The sequence below is a fragment of the Hypanus sabinus genome, chromosome 2 (assembly GCF_030144855.1).
Source record: "Hypanus sabinus isolate sHypSab1 chromosome 2, sHypSab1.hap1, whole genome shotgun sequence".
Lineage (NCBI taxonomy): Eukaryota > Metazoa > Chordata > Chondrichthyes > Myliobatiformes > Dasyatidae > Hypanus > Hypanus sabinus.
Window position 1 is genome coordinate 126,669,270 of NC_082707.1, and position 18,294 is coordinate 126,687,563.

At 38.5% G+C, this 18,294-nt stretch overlaps 1 protein-coding gene across 6 annotated transcripts in view; it reads right to left on the bottom strand.

Moving 5' to 3' along the window:
* pcnx1 (pecanex 1) overlaps positions 1 to 18,294 on the bottom strand; it is a 244,729-nt gene that overhangs the window by 141,322 nt on the left and 85,113 nt on the right. For 5 of the 6 annotated variants that reach the window (XM_059954533.1, XM_059954503.1, XM_059954493.1 and 2 more), the window contains exons 3-5: positions 15,944 to 16,049; positions 2,504 to 2,543; positions 597 to 686 (exon numbers count right to left, since the gene is read on the bottom strand). In XM_059954533.1, coding sequence (XP_059810516.1) covers positions 597 to 686; positions 2,504 to 2,543; positions 15,944 to 16,049 — 236 coding nt within the window. Of the gene's footprint in view, positions 1 to 245; positions 313 to 596; positions 687 to 2,503; positions 2,544 to 15,943; positions 16,050 to 18,294 lie in introns of those variants that run through there. The other variant, XM_059954541.1, reaches the window with a different exon arrangement.

Consider the following 18,294-nt stretch of genomic DNA (forward strand, 5'->3'; position numbering starts at 1 on the left):
TTGAAAAAAAGTGAACTAAATGTAAATTAGGTTATTAAAAGGAGTAAGATCCAATAACCTGCAGAATCTAGTAGTGGGGATCTATCAAGTTCCAACAATGACAGATTACTGGAATTTTACTGGATTGGGGGGGGGGGGGTTGGGTTTATGGGTAACATACTATACGCATGGTTGAAGAATGGATAATAGAAAGGAAGCAGCAGGAATGCACTACTATTTATTCATTTCCATAGATGCTGCCTGACCTGCTGAGTTCCTCCAGCATTTTCTGTATGTTAGCAGGAGTAAATGGCCCATTTTCAATTCGTGAGTCTGTAACGAATGAGATATCACTGAGATTGGTGAGGCAGACTCTGGTGCTCACAATCTATCAATAATTAAGGGAATCAAATAGAATATATCCAAGTTTGCTGATGATACAATGTTAGGTGGCATGTGGTCTGTAAGTGGGATGCAGAAAGGCTTCAGAGGAAATAAGCAGGTAAAGGAAATGGGCAAGAAGCCACCACATGCAAATGTACAAATAATAGATGGTGTAGGTAGCCAGAGTGTTTGTTCAGGGAAGGAAATGTCAAATTCTTGCAGGCCAAGCTCACCTTGTTCTTCATTTGCATCTTTATACAAACTGCTGCTCTGGCCCAGACTCAAACTAATATCATCAGAAGTTTTTCCTGTTTCTTCATCTCCTACAGTGGACATAAAAGGGAAAAAAAAAATCAATCACCCATGACTAAATGTGTGCACACCATTGTAAATATATTCTGAACTGGAGTGACCCCTCTGCAAGAATTTATTCTAAATGCTGATTACTACAAAATACTCAGCCCGTCCTGTTGAAAAACAGCCATGCAATTATATTGATGGCTCCTTTTTAGTGTTGATTCAAAGTAAAGAAAGCAAGGATAATTCTGGATTTAGGTGCTTTTCCATCACAAAACAATGACAAGTTGTTCATGTTGATATTCCACTAAAGTAGCAATACCAACAATTTAAACTATAGTTGGGCAATCTTACTAAATACAAGTAGTTACTTACTTAGACTACTCCAATTGTATCTCTCCATGATATCTACAAGCAAGAAGAGCAAGTAATATGCAAATGAACACCACATTCAGACTTTTCTCTGTTGCACACCATTCTGACTTGAAAATATATAGATAGAAACATAGAAAACCTACAGCACAATACAGGCCCTTCGGCCCACAAAGCTGTGCCGAACATGTCCCTACCTTAGAAATTACTAGGCTTACACATAGCCCTCTATTTTTCTAAGCTCCATGTATCTATCCAAAAATATCTTAAAAGACCTTATCATATCTGCCTCCACCAATATTGCTGGAAGCACATTCCACGCACGAAAACTTACCCCTGACATCTCCTCTGTACTTACTCCCCTGCAACTTAAACCTGTGCCCTCTTGTGGCAAGCATTTCAGCTCTGGGGAAAAGCCTCTGACTATCCGCACGATCAATGCCTCTCATCATCTTATACACCTCTAAGAGGTCACCTCTCATCCTCCATCGCTCCAAGGAGAAAAGGCCGAGTTCACTCTACATATAGGCATGCTCCCCAATCCAGGCAACATCCTTGTAAATCTCCTCCGCACTCTTTCTATGGTTTCCACATCCTTCCTATAGTGAGGCGACCAGAACTGAGCACAGAACTCCAAATGGGGTCTGATAAGGGTCCTATATAGCTGCAACATTACCTCTCAGCTCAGAATTTCAATTCCATGATTGATGAAGGCCAATACACTGTATGCCTTCTTAACCACAGAGTCAACCTGCACAGCTACTTTGAGCATCCTATGGACTCAGACCCCAAGATCCTTCTGATCCTCCACACTGCAAAGAGTCTTACCATTAATAATTATACTCTGCCATCATATTCGACCTACCAAAATGAACCACTTCACATTTATCTGGGTTGAACTCCATCTGCCACTTCTCAGCCCAGTTTTGCATCTTATCAATGTCCCGCTGTAACCTCTGACAGCCCTCCACACTATCCACAACACCTCCAACCTTTGTGTCATCAGCAAACTTACTAATCCAATCCTCCACTTCCTCATCCAGGTCATTTATAAAAATCACCAAGAGTAAGGGTCGCAGAACAGATCCCTGAGGCACACCACTGGGGACCAATCTCCATGCAGAATATGACCTGTCTGCAACCACTCTTTGTCTTCTGTGGGCAAGCCAGTTCTGGATCCACAAAGCAGTTACTATCTGCCCATAGTATTATCCATATATTGCATATCATAATATATTAAAGTATTTAATACACAGTATGCTTTTAGTTTCAACTAACAGCTTAAAAAAACGGGGTTTTGAGTGACTCCCAAACCTGTGGCAAAGATCCAGAAAGTTTGTCTTTACATTTTTTATTCATAGAGTGGCAATAATTATCAAAAAGACAATGTAGTTAGGAAGTTAATTTGGGGATATTTATTACAACAAAAGAGATCAATGAACTATAATTCATTCAGCTGAAAATCTCATACCTTTTATATCTGCTGCTGTTCCAGGATGAGGTGATGCAGCCTGATAATAAATATTGAAATAATTAAAATAACAAAAGGTTTATTATTCAGAATTTGCACTTTAAAACTGAATGTTATTATGAACAAGATGTCACTCTAAAACCAAAAAGTAAATAAGTTATTAAGTCAATATTTCCATAGAACACAATATTTATTTGTCATATGCATTATTTGGAAAATTATGACCAAAGCAATCTGTTTTAGAAGAGATTTCTGCAAAATGGTTGGAAGGGAAAAAAATGTGAAACTTTAAATAATAGACCTCCACAATTATAATAAAATCTGGAAATAAATTAAGGAAGCAAAGAACATATTGTAAGTGAGGGACACAGACAGGAAAATGACTAAATACTAACAACTCTAAACATTGCACAGGAAACCAATTATTTTACAGATTTTAGATAACAATATTTTATCTAAATTGTACATCATTTAATATACTGGTTACAAATCTAAAGCAGAATATTATATTTAGAAAAAAACAAAGCTTTTAATGTAAACAGATTTAGCTACACAAAGCAGCAAAAGAACTGGAGAGGAATTTTGAGATCCAGTGTGCCTGGAAAACCACCGATGAATTCTCAAGAAATGTCAAGGTACAAGCTAAATCAATAAATGCTTGGCTTTAAAAGTGAACATAGAAAATTTAGCAACAGGAAGTTTTAATAAAAATAAAACAACTGGGAATTCAAGATAAATTAATGAATCAGAATCAGAATCAGGTTTATTATCACCAGCATGTGAAATTTGTTAACTTAGCAGAAGCAGTTCAATTCATAATCTAGTATAGATAATAATAATAATACATTAAGACATAATAAATAAACAAGTAAATCAATTATGTGTAATGAATAAATTATGAAAAATGTGTAAAAACAGAAATGTTGTATATTTAAAAAGTGAGGTAGTGTCCAAAGCTTCAAAGTCCATTTAGGAATCAGATGGCAGAGGGGAAGAAGCTGTTCCTGAATCACTGAGTTTGTGCCTTCACATTTCTCTATCTCCTATCTGATGGTAACAGTAAGAAAAGGTTAAGCCCCGGGTGCTGGAGGTCTGTAATAATGGATGCTGCCTTTCTGAGACATCGCTTCCTAAAGATGGCCTGGATACTTTGTAGGTTAGTGTCCAGGATGGAGCTGACTAGATTTACAACCTTCTGCAGCTTCTTTTGGTCCTGTGCAGAAGCTCCTCCATTCCAGAATGCTCTCCATGGTACAACTATAGAAGTTTTTGAGCATACTTGTTAACATGTCAAACTGCTTCAAACTCCTAATAAAGTATAGCTGCTATCTTGCCCTCTTTATGACAACATCAGTATGTTGGGACAGTTTAGATCCTCAGATACCCTGACACCCAGGAACTTAAAGCTGCTCATTCTCTCTACTTCTGATCCCTCTATGAGTTAGAAAACTTCAGTTTACACCATTGTAGCTAATTGGACCAAGCTGTATTAAGGTTTCTGTGATAATTCTTATCAAGATCATATGTCATTAACTTGATTCAAAACTTAATACAGAACAGATGAAATATTAGGAATGCTCTATACATATACATGAGCCTGCACTGCCATCCAATAAAATTAAGATTTGATCTTTGGTTTCAACTCCATTTGCCCTTATTTCACTGTAACCCAACAATCCAAAAGCATAACTTGAGTTCAATAAATCACAGCATGAATCACTATCCAAAGATTTCTGGGACAGAGAATTTCAAATAGTCTCAACGATCTAAGAAAACATTTTTCATCTGAGTCTTAAATCACCAACCACTTGTCTTGTGTAGACTGTCTACACGGGAACCATCCAAACCAAATCCATCCTGCTGAGTCACCTCAATTTCAAAAAGGATACTCCATCACAGCAAGTAATATTGGCAAATTAACTGAATGAAATTTGTAAAGGATGAAAGGTCAGCTAGTATCAGCTCAGCTCAGTACCAAGAAATCTATATGATCCGGCACTTAGATTATCCAAACAACGAATTATACATCACATTAGGAGCCAGGCCTCGCTGCAGCAAATCGCTCCAGGCCTTAAACACACTGCCCAGTAATTTGCTTAGGACCTGGATTTCAATGTCAAAGAAGCCATTCTCAAACTCTCCAAACTGGCTCAGCATTTACAGCGATCCACCCTCACACCGGAGCCAACTGGATGGGCATCGGAACTCCTCTGTTCCATCTTCTCCCCTCCAAATCATCCCCTCCAACCAGCATAGCTCCAACTCCAAGTGTGTCAATCTTGCAGTGCACCAGCAGGGCACATCTCATGAACTTGCTTTGCCTTTGCTCACCTCTTCATTGTTTGCTGTGATAGAATACCACAATTTATTTTTTGAAAAATGTTTTAGTAATGTTTTTAATCAAATTCCTTGGCTTTTGAACTATCAGTAAGCTGCCACACATCTTCAGTAGCACCATCTTAAACCAATTTTCATTTCTAACCTTACGTCTTGTATCCCATAATCTCTTCCACTTTGTAATATATATCATCTCCTTATCACATCTCTGTCTCCTTAACCATACTCTTTAATGTTTCTTATTTGAAATATAATGGAAATAACATCTGCCTATTCTAACCTAACGAGACGTTGATTAGAAGTTGCACATTATTGCATCAGACATGCAACATGAATGTTGCCTGGCAGCTCAGCTTACTGCCACCCATGGTCAGACGCCTGCAACATGGCTTTGGAATTTATTCATGTGAACAGTTAAGGCTGTCATCCTCTGCTGTACAACTGTCCCAAGCGCAATACCAGAGGCGCCATAAAATATGAATTCACTACCCTCTCTCAAGTTAACAGCATTGTTTTTCTTCTCATAACCTACATTCCGACCTTCAACTCATACTGATTACATCAACGAATGTTACTTACATGGAAATGAGGGAATGTGATAAAAATTTTGGAGACTTCAAAAATGTGTATAAAACTGGAAGCCGCATTGCTATAGTTAGGGATTGGAATGCAGCTACTTAAATGGTAGTAAAGGAGTGATAACGGCAACGAAAGAACTGATCGGTTAAGTATGCAAAAATGTGGGACATGAAGTTCTGCATTGGAATTTAAGAGACCACTTATTTTAAAGTTCAAAGTATATTTGAAATGGTCATAAATGAAATATGATAGATCAGAGGGATATAGTGGCAGATATCACTATAAGCTACAGAACAAAATGGAAAGGTAAAGCGTGCAGCATTAATGCACATAACCAGTGAGTACAGATATCAAGCCTCTGCAAAACTGGGCCAAAATGTCTTAATTATTGAAAATTAGACCTAGACTGGAATTCTCTTCCAAAAGCTGTTCTATCTAGATAGGCTGACAGTTTGGTCATTATGTTTGCCAAAGATATTAAAAATTGCAGAACCAAGGTTCCAATATTTTTTGGTTCCAATTGTGTGATTTCTTGTAAAAATTGTGCATGATTTATTTTAATTTATGCTGCTTATCTGATGATATGTGCCCATGATGCTGCCAGCAACGTGGACATGGATAACAGTGGTCAGATATTAGGCCGGCAGACGACTGTTGATGATGACTGGTGGCTCTCCCAGGTTAGCGTGTTGTCGGTGGGTTCTGGAGTCAGGTATCCATATGTGCAGGAGGAGTGAGTTCCAGTGATCCTCTGGGTTCGTAAATCAGTGAGATCTGAGTAAAACACCTAATGTAGAGGTGAGCCTGGAATTTGAGGCCTAATGTTTGGTGACTGGCTGGTCCTGTGGTCAATGCCAAGAATCAAGGCCTGAGGGTCAAATCAGAAGTCTGAAAGTCAAGACCCGTTGGCCAAGGCCTGAATCATGAACCTTTGTGAGTTGGCTGGGGAAAGCGCAGGCCCAGTCTCTGCAACTCAGAATTTCATTAACCTAAACATCTCGGGCAATTCGTTAACCAACCAGGCCTGGTGGGACAAGTCCACTGGAGACTGGAGGCTGAAGATGGCTTGTCCTGGGGTTGCAGGACTGTGTAAGTGCATGCGTGGGAGGGAATAGGGCCTGTTTTGTTACTTATTGTGTTCTATTTTGTTATGTTCTGCCGAACATGTGGCCATGCTACATTGGTGCCTGATGTGTGGCGAAACTAGCAGATTGCCACCTCAGGTGTGTCAGTTGTTAACACAAACAATGTGTTTCATTGTATGCTTTGATGTATACGTGATAAATACATTTGAACCTTGAATCTTGGAACTAAGTTTCTCATTGCACCTGTGCATATCTTGTACACTAATTTGCTGACGAGCTCCAGGTGTTGAATTGCCTTTTCCTATCAAATTAACAGGCATGTAAAAGCTAGCAAGAACAGTTTAAAATCTATCTTAGAAAAACTTTTGTGTGTAAGGAGACTAATTAATTTGATTCTATTGAACTGCACTACATTTTAAGAAACCTTGTGTATGTTTTGAAGTAGTTTTCCAAAATTCAATTTAGGTGGACCTCAACCAATTATTTATTATATAACAAAGCAGGCAATAAAGAAACCTACGGATCCAAGTGCAATTCTTAAAGTGACAGATTTAAAAATTACTGAACATTAACATGGTGAAAAACGGTTTTTCAGAAGCATGAAGTCATGACTATTCTATCCTTTGAAAATGCAGGCTTTAAGATGAAATATTTTTAGTTATATTTTATTTTAGCCTTGCTTTCAAATTCCAAACAAAATTATCTTTTTGTTGCACATAAAGAACACAGACTCAACTCCGTTGCTAGATTCTTATGGTTCAGTTACAAGAAGCATTTCTGGGAATCTGTGTCTGCAACTGGCTCTAATTTCACACAATATTTTTAAATTTGTAAAAACATGGAGTTATAATCATAATTTTCTTCATACCAAGAATGTGTAAATTATATTTCATGAAATCAGCAACTCTGCTGAGCAAGATGGTAACTAGTAACATATTAAGTTTAACTACTTACTTGAGTGGGATGTGCAGCAGAGTTGACTAAAGTATCTCACCTGCTTGGGATATGTAAATGGATTTATGATTGTAAAATCAACCAACAAATTTTACTGATACAAAGTTTTAAGGTAATATAAAACCATCGCAATTTATTCTTCATCAAGAAATAAATTACTCAATGCAACAAATTTATCCATCACATTTTTGCTAACCCAGTCAATTAAATTATTTGTATTTCACTTTGCCCATTTTCACCTTGAATGTAAGCAATGGTATTCTCAGTTAAAGAGAAAAATGTATATGTTCTGGGGTTGTGGTATCGTTATACATCTCAAATTCTGGTATTTTTCAAGTTTCTACTAAGTCCATTTCTAATAATATTTACTCTTTCAACTTGTATGATATTGCTAACTCCATTCACAGGTAGAAATGTACAGCATTTAACCTTTGTTGTACGTCCATCGAGAGCAAATAACTTGAAAAAGACCATGGTAGATTTAAGTAACACACACAAAATGCTGGAGGAGTTCATCAGGCCAGGCAACATCTATGGAAAAGAGTACAGTTGATGCTTTGATGAAATGCCAACTGTACTCTTTTCCATAGATGCTGCCTGGCCTGCTTAGTACCTCTAACATTGTGCGTGTGTGTTACTTGGTGCTCCAGCACCTGCAGATTTTCTCTTGTTTATAGTAGATTTAAGAGTGATTTAGCAAGTCAAGCAGCATAAACAAGTCAAAACACAAAATGGCCCCATAAAACATGATTAAATCTACATCCAAAAGTTACTTGGTTGAATAAAGGTTTTCTCTGCTTGTTTGACTAGACCAGGGGTCGGCAACCTGCGGCTCCAGAGCCGCATGCGACTCTTTCATCTCTGTGCTGCGGCTCCCCGTGGTTTGTTCGTTTTTGAAATGTAATTCGAAATTTGAAGATTATGGTGATCTTGTACAATCTAAATAAAACGTTGTGGAGACCCCATTTCCTGGCACATCCGAACCGGCTCACAATTAGCCACCGTTCTGGCTAAGGGAGATAGCCTACGGGGGTTTGTGAGTATGTGTCTTTTGGAGCATCCGCGCCCACGGGGGGCGGGTTGAGGGAGGCTTTAAAGCAAGGCTGTTTAGTTCGAATAAAGTTATCTTTGACTGCAGTGTCGTTATTTTAAAGCTGCGTGTAGCACACCGCTACAACGTGTTTTTTATCGCTATAATATACGTCACCACTGCCAATGCCTGACACCTGCCAGTGCGCGATTTCTTTTAATTTTTTGATCCAAGGTAGGCTAACTATGGAGTAACCTTCAACCCAACATCTTTTTTTCGGAGTTCAAAATGTTTTTGTTGCATGCAGAAATGTAATTTCGTTTTCTCTGCAGGAGTTCATCAATTTCATAAATGCAACACATTATAGTTTGTTTATACGTAGCATAAAGGCAAAAAAAAACCCGTTGTATGCAGTGTTATTTCATTTTAAATGTCAAACGGGTTTTGTGGCTCCCAGTGTTTTCTTTTCTGTGGGAAATGGGTCCATATGGCTCTTTCAGTGGTAAAGGTTGCCGACCCCTGGACTAGACTGTTTAAAGCTTGCTGCTTCAAGAGAATTCAAGAGAGTTACAAAAACTTTATTTGTCAAGATGCACGATACACTCCAGTTTCAATAACCTAGCAAATCATGAAGCAGTGATCTTCAACAATATTGTTTAAGATCTAGTTTACATATCCACATTTCTGAACAGTTGTTTTTCCATGCTGCTCAATTCTTTGATGTTGGGCATTAAGTTTGAAACTCATCTCAGCACTTACTTTATAGCTTGAATACACTTATATGCACTGGCAAAATTGAATAAAGCACTGAATAATTTGTAAATATCAGGAAAAATGAAAGATCATTTAACTGAAAAATTAACTTTGTTTTTCTCCTAACAAGTGACTTGCTGTATATTCAGACAGACAGACATACTTTATTGATCCTGAGGGAAATTGGGTTTCGTTACAGTCGTACCAACCAAGAACAGTGTGGAAATATAGCAATAGGACATTCTCAGGATGTTTTCATTCTATCCCCCCACCACCACCACCAGAGCTTAAGACAGGTCTAATCTCTTTCTCCCCCTCACTCTTTTCCCTTTGCCTTGCACCATTCTTGTTTTCCACTCTCTCACTAGATCCATAACAATATAATAATCATTTGTATCCTGTTGAAAAAATATTTTGCAGTATTTTGGCAACAAGAGCAAGCACAAAGACTCAAAAAGAAGTGGGAGGTTGGGGTAGGGGAGAGGCCTCATTGCTTGCACTAGCTCTTTTCAACTACACAGCTACAGGCCTTGCAATAAATCCTGGAACCTCATCTAATCAGCCTTAGTGCACTGTCGTCTCAAGTATCAAATTACAGGAAACAGGGTGATTGCAAATGGCCTTCATCAACTAGAATGCCCCCTCCTGGGCTTCATGCCACCAAGCCAACCTAGACTGGGTCAATGCTCTACTTAAACATACTAGGAAGCTGTGAAGAAACTTGTGTTTTCCTGCCACAGAGGATAACATAACAAGAAGCCTCATTCTAAATACCCTTGCCACTCTTTCTTGGTCTCGAACATATCAGGATCAGAATCAGGTTTATTATCACCAGCATGTGTCATTAAGTTTCTTAACTTAGCAGCAGCAATACAATGCAATACATTATAATATAGAAAGAAAAGAAATGAACCTCTTCTAACCAAAACTGAACAAGAGTAAGCATTAGGGTAAACATGGGCCAGAAAACTTCAAGAATGCTGCAGGGATGACAGCCAAAATATTACACCATGACATTGGTTTTCGTGCACTCTACTGCTGAATGCTATTCCACCTCATGGTGCTATGGCCACCAGATGAAAACAGTGCTTTCTGAAACCATATGGACAAAAGTCCGTAAGTCCATTCCAAATGAATGTCTCTTTTTGCCTCTCTTTTCAGTACTCTTAAAAATGGAATAAAGTCATGAGTAACTGATTAAAACATATTTGTTTGTCACATAGTTCTAATGTCCTGGAATTATAATGCTTTGTGTTCAATTGACAATTTTTTTTTGCTATACTGATGGAGGCAGATGCTCTTGTGAAATTGGAGAAGCATTTGGACAGAAATATGGTTAATCGGGGCATGGAGAGCCTTCAGGAATAGTGTAGGTATACTGGATAGGTGTGGTTGTGTACAATATGCAACACTGCCATGGTGGTTGAATGGCCTTTTTCTATACTGTGTGCAAGCGCGCTAGAGCTTTTGAAAAGCATTAAGATGTCCTGGAGCTTTTGAAAAGCATTAAGATGTCCTGGAGCTTTTGAAAAGCACTAAGTTAAATAAGTCACCAGGACCAGATGAGATATAACCCAGGCTGCCGTGGGAAGTGAAAAAGGAGATTGCTAAGCCTCTGACAATGATCATTGCATCATCAATTGGGACAGAAGTACCAGAGGATTGGAGGGTTGCAAATGTTATTTCCTTGTTCAAGAAAGGGAGTAGAGATAACCCAGGAAATTATAAACCAGTGACTCGTACTTCAATGATGGGCAAGTTGTTGGAGAAAATTCTGAGAGGCAGGATCTATGCGCATTTGGAGAGACATATCTGATTAGGGATAGTCACAATAGCTTTGTCAAGGGCAGGTTGTGCGTTACAAGCCTGATTCAATTCTTTGAGGATGTAACAAAACACATTGATGAAGGTAGAGCAATGGATATGATAAATATGGATTTCAGTAAGACATTTGATACGGTTCCCTGCGCAAGGCACATTCAGAAAATAAGGAGGCATGATATCCAAGGAGACCTTGCTTTGTGGATCCAGCATTGGCTTGCCCACAGAAAGCAAAGGGTGACTGTACGTGGTTCGTATTCTACATGGAGGTTAGTAGGGATCTGTTCTAGGACCCCTCCTCTTTATGGTTTTTATAAATGACCAAGATGAAGTAGTAGAAGGGTGGGTTAGTAAGTTTACTGATGACACAAAGGTTGGAGGTGTTGTGGATAGTCTGGACGGTTGTCAGAGGTTACAGCAGGATATCGATAGGTTGCAGAACTGGGCTGGGAAGTGGCAGATGGACTTCAACCCAGTTAAGTGTGAATTGGTTTAGTTTGTTAAGTCAAATTTGAAGACAGACTATAGTATTAATTGTAAGACTCTTGGCAGTGTGGAGGATCAGAGAGCTCTTAGGGCCCGTGTCCATAGGACAGTCAAAGCTGTTGTGCATGTTGACAGTGTTGCTAAGGTGTATGGCATGTTGAGTTCAAGAGCCGTGAGGTAATGTTACAGCTATATAAGACCTTGGTCAGAACCCACTTGGAGTACTGTGTTCAGTTCTAGTCACCTCACTCAGGAAGGATGTGGATATGATAGAAAGACTGCAAAGGAGATTTACAAGGGTATTGCCTGAATTGGAGAGTGTGCCTTATGAGAATAGGTGGAGTGCACTTGGCCTTTTCTCCTTGGAGTGACGGAGGAAGAGAGGTGACCTGATGGAGGTGTACAAGATTATGAGAGGCATTGATCGTGTGGATAACCAGAGGCTTTTTCCCGGGGCTGAAATGGCTAACATGAGAGGGCATAGTTTTAAGATGCTTGGAAGTAAGTGCAGAGACAATGTCAAGGGTAAATTTTTCACACAGCGAGTGGTGTATGTGTAGAATGCACTGCTGGTGACAGTGGTAGAGGCGGATACAACTGGTTCTTTTAAGATACTTTTAGATAGGTACATGCTTAGAAAAATAGAGGGTAATGTGGTAGGGTAATTTTAAGCCGTTTCTAGGGTAGTACATGCTTAATACAACATTGTGGGCCGAAGGGCCTGTAGTGTGCTGTAGATTTCTACTTTCTATGTATGATTATATAACTGGTGCTTCATAATTTAGATAGCTGGGACCCTTAATCTGAATATCACTTATTAATCTGAATATCTCACTTATTCTAATTCCCAAATTTCTTTGGTTTTCTACTGTTAAACTAAAAAAAAAGTTTATTTCATAGCACTAAAATGCCTCACCAGTTTTTAAATCTCTAGTGAGATATTCACTTCACAGTTTATATTGAGGCACCAAAAATAACTATGATCCATAACCTTATTAGCAGCAATCACCTACTCCAAATTTCTCTTTCTTAACCCATGTACTTAATTCACATGTTTATAAAACCTAACTCATTCCTTAAACATTCAGCATTATACAAAGCAAAAATAAAAAGAGCATGCCAAGGGGCACAGATAGGGTGGATGCAAACTGTCTTTTGCTCAGGGTTGTGGAAATCAAGAATTAGAGGTCGCGGGTTTAGCGTGAAAGGGGCGAGATATAATAGGAAACCAAGAGTTAACTTTTTCACCCTAAGGGTAGTCTGTAGAGGAAGTGGCTGAGACTGGTATATAAACAACAATAAAAAGCCACTTCATGGTTAGGAAGAGTTTAGCGCAAGAGTTCCCAAACTTCTTTATGCCATGAACCAATGGACCCCAGGTTGAGAATCACTGGTTTAGAGGAATAAGGCCCAAGTACAGGCTAGTGGGACTTACTGAGATGAGCATCTTGATCAGCATGGACCAGTTGTGCCAAAAAGTCTGCCTATATGCTGTATGACTCTGGCCATCCAATACAATTAAAAATGACTTCACAAACCCAATACAAAAATGTTTTAAATCACATCTGCTTGTCTGTGAAACAGCAGGTAACAACTTTGTTGCAATCACAAGACACATGGTACCTAGATAGAAAAGAACTGTGAGACACAACCAACCAACCCAGGGAACAAGTACCTGGTCACTGAATTCCACCTGTCTCCCAACACTCCCCAAACTCCCCCCACAATACACAGAGCCCCTACCTTCAGCCTCCCTTGGAGACTGAAGATTTCACAGCAGAATCCATAAAGATGCTCAGTGACCCATATTAAACACTAGTTGTATCCACAGAACAATTGACTTCAATGTGTCCAAATGAACACATCAGCTCTCCAGCTGACAGCTCATAAGGCCATTGATTGAACTTACAGAATGGATGTCTAACTATGAGAGCTTTCAATTTATACCAAAAAAAGAATACAACATTCTATAAAACTACAATATTTTTGCAACCAGATTAAAAATAACTAGATAGTTCTCCTGTTAATCAAACTTGGTGACTCTAATGGTACAAAAGGCTGGATTTTATTTTATTACAAATAATTTGTACTCAACTATTCGATGCATTTCCTGTACAAATAACTTGACTTTTATTGGGATAATTTATGCAGTTTGAATAATAATTCGCAGACCATACAAATTCTCTAGTATATATACAATATGTCTAAAGATGATAGGAAACATATTTAGAAATCATTCTACAGCAGCCATATTTATAGCCTCTATGTTCAAGTGACAGCATGAATGCCACTTGTGCTTCAAAGGAACTTTAAATAAATCATCCCAATAACAATAACAGAGGAGAAAAAAATCCCATAAACCTGATTTATATCCTACTTATCCAGGACTAGCTGAAACCATTGTCATTCATGTGAACATTATTATACATTAAACCATGTTCAAACTCAAAAAACAAAGATCTACAATACATGTTAATAATCATACATCTGAGAGAAAATCCCACATTTTTAATTCCCTTATCCATTCTTATAATTAAAATTGTATTTGTAAATTACATTGTAAATGCATACCCCTGCCAAATATGACAAGACCAATGACAGTTCTAGTCACTCTCCAACCAAACATAAAGAGAAATGCTTTTGGTTTACCAAATACTTTTCCCACCTCTGATCACTGCAATTACTATTTAATCAAATTATTACTTGAAAATAGAAACGTATCTACTTCATGATTTCATAAATTCCATAAACTTCAGTATTTCAGCAAAATGTTATAAATATACTATAATTTACTTCAACTAAAGTTATTGAAATTTGCTCTTCTGTAAATTCCTCTCATCCGACTGGTTTTTCATCTCTCAAACATCAAACCAAAATTGCCAGTAATCACACTGAATACAAAGAATTACTAAAGCAGACCATGAATTCATTAAGATATTTATACAATGTTACGAATGAGGATCAAATCTGATGGGCAGAAGGGTACAGAATCGCCATTGCCTGCTCCCCCCCCCCTTTTTGAGAATCGCAAGATCGCTATTATTTTGGGTCTGATACCCAGGAAGTGAGAGAGATACACATCATGTCAGTAATGAGAGAGCGATGCAGGATAACAGAAAAGGCAGTTGTTATTCACAACGCAGGAATACACAAAAAGTGGAATGTCTCCTTCTAACAAAAGCGGAACGGAACCACTGATTACTGCTATGGTCTCTTGGAGAAGGAATTGTGTATTGAGTACTGTACTATTCATTGAAACCCCTCGGGGGCAGACAGAGTGGTCTGGTTGAGGGATTGCATCATCCCAACCTGATTGACACCTGAGACCCCGTGAGTGAGGATAAAAGTAGGGTATGGGGAACACCCCTCAGACGCACCAGGAGAGACACTACGAGACCGATGGGGGCTTGTGTGTGTGTCCACCCTTGCCTGGGTGACGAGTCCTCCACGGAACGGTCTAGCTAAAGGACGGATACGGATCAAGATCATAACAAGGAAAGTCAGCAAGTTTTTCTCTCTCTCTCTCTCCAACAATTGCCACACAATGATCAGCAACGACTGCAGCCTATATGAACTGAACTGAACTTTATATTTCCATCGGACAATTCATTATCCCCTAGACGATAGAGCTTATTTCTTATTGATGATTATTATACCCACACCTTTAGGTTTAGTATTGTTGATGTATATTATCTGTATATTTGCGTTGATATTATTTTTGTGTATTTTTACTAATAAATACTGTTAAAAATAGCATCATCAGACTTCAACGGATACTCCTATCTTTGCTGGTAAGACACCCAGTTACGGGGTTCGTAACAAGTAATAATTAGTTCATTATTCAGTGGTTAAAAATGGCATTGGTTTGAGCTGAAGGCTTGGCCACCACAGACAGAGCAAATAAATGCAAAATTGTGTGGGTGCAAATGTTTTGTCAGCTTGAGGGCATAACAGATATGGGTGGGACAAAACTTAAAAGGGAAATTAAAAGCAGGGGTGACGTCTCTTTTAAAGTTAGGGGAGGTTGGCAGATGTAAGGATGATTTGTAAATAAAATTTTTGAAAGGATTTCAGTTAATTTAATAGTTAGATTTAATGAAAAGATAATTTCTTGCAAATTAACAATTATGAATCTGAACTGTGTAAAATTATCATTCTTATCACACAAATGCTGTAATTATTACTCTTTGCAAAATCAGTTTTGAAAACTACTTACATAAATGGAACAAGGGATAATTGGTTCTTTCTCTTAAGATCGCATTGGTCTGCAACTTCCACATTTTAAAGCAAAAGTTGCTGATAATTTTTAATGAATGTGAAATTTTAGAAACTAAGTAAAGAAAAAGCACTTTGGAATGGCAGGCAATGATTGCAGAACCAGTGAGTTCACAATACCTGGTGGCTAGTGTCCAGACCAGCGTAGGAGTTTCGTGAACTGCAACCAACTGGAGGAGTTGCTTCCCGTACAAATTCAGTCATTTCTATTCCACCTCCAGGGTCACTGTAAAAAAATAACATAAGGATCTTGAGGAAAAGCTCAGAAAAATTATGCAAATCTACACTTTCAAATTAGGCTTTTATTTACAACTGATCCATAAGACTTCAACATTACTGTTGACTACAATTCAGTTTTTAAGTTCTAGCTTACAAATATCAACCAATATCACTAAAATAGATCAGGTCATCACAACATTGCTTGTGGAACATGCTGTGTGCACATTGCCAGTCCTATTTCTGATACCACAATAATATTGTCTGCATTTCACAAGTCAAGTTATTAGCTACTAAGCAGGTGACTTGCGGTCATGAGGGAGGCATTATAAAATCAATTTTGTTCTTTGCTCCTTTGATTTCCATAAAAAAGACATTGTTGAACTGCATCCCACCCTACAGGATGTTGTTTGATGTAGACCCATCACCCAAATTGTCTTTCCTCACCATGTAATTGAACTTGTTGACAATTCTTAAGTATCTTTGCCACAATTCCCTTTGATTAGTTTTTCGCACCATTGCCACAATTCTGAACAATCCCTTACAGAATGGAAGGAGTAAACTCCAGCAAGCAACCATTAGGCCTTCAGAATCTGTGGCATTTGATATGAAAAGCAAGCTATTTAACTAAACGCTTTAACCATGCCTTTTGATTCTTATATAAATTATTTACACCTGTACAGTTGCTTTTTCAGTCACTCAATATCAAGAGCAATAAGACATCACCACATCTATCAGGTTGGCAGTCACAGGCAAGCCTCTTCTTTGCCATGCCCTGTACAAACAGAACACTGCATCTCTGAAGATCATGGGCGCAACATTTTGATGCAATTATGCAGAAAGCATGCTAGTGGCTATATTTCATTAGGAGTTTGGGGAGACTTATTACATCACCAAAGACGCTAGCAAGTTTCTACAGATGCAACATGGAGAACATTCTAACTGGTTGCATCACTGTCTGATATGAGGAGCCACTGCTTAGAATCAGAAAAAGCTGCAGAAGTTTACTAACTCCGCCAACTCCATTATGGGCACTAGCCTCCCCAGCACTGACAACAACTTCAAAACGCAATGCCTCAAAAAGGAAGTATCCATCATTAAGGACCCACAGCACCATCAGAGGAGATACAGGAGCCTGAAGGCACACACTCAATGTTTTAAAGACAGCTTCTTCCTTTCCACCATCCATTTTCGGAATGGACAGCAAACCAACCCATGAGCGCCACTTCACTATTTTTGCTCTTTTTACATTACTTAATTTAATATTTTTGATATATTTCATATTGAAATTTATAGTATTTTTTACGCATTGCACTGTACGGCTGCTGCAAAATAAATTTCATGGCATATGTCAGTGATATGCAACCTGATTCTGATTCTGAATGCAAGTGCACAGATATCTCAAAATACAATGCACTGCAATCTTCATCTTCGAGGCAATTTATTTGTGAGAGGCCACAATGGTCATGGCATATCTTAACACCAGTTTATTCAAGCAATCACTTGGCCTTTACTCCACTTCCATGAAGTCACTGAATTTTAACCAACCACTCCTCAACCCCTGAACTCCTTCTGCACAACTCTTCACCTATGAATCCCAATCCACAAATTCTATCTCTTTTCCTGATATCCCCACTTACTAAATCTTTTCCTAATTGAAAAGCCTTGTTCATCTCCCGAGAGTCGTGTTGGCCTCAGCTGTTAACTAGAGTCACTAAGCCACTTTGCCATCACCAATAAGACAGACGAACAGGAGAGGAAAAACATCTCATAGGAACACATCTCAACCTATGACACAGGATTTAATGGGAAAAGGAGAATGACATGATGGAAAATTACAATACAGATGGCTTCTGAGGAGCACGACCCCTCTGTAATGTGGGGGTTGTTCATACTGTGCATCACTCCTCTTTTGTTACACCATCTGTTCAATATCCAGTAATGCACAAGCACAAATTTCCTCCAGCTTATTGTAACATGATTGAATTTACCACTGCAGATGCCTTTCTTATATTTTGTCCCCTTACCTCTGTGGATAAGCATGTACCCTCCGCTTCGCCCAAAGGTCAGTTCATGGGAACATACCTTTGCTACTATTGATATAGCCCACTTGTAACTCCATAAGATTGTCTGTTCCATTCCAGCCTCAGAAAAACAAGTGGTTAAATAGTGTAGCCTGCTTTTGTTAGCTTTGGATTTGACCTCCTGAATTTGAATGGCCAAGGATTCCTCCAAATTTACAAAGATAATATATT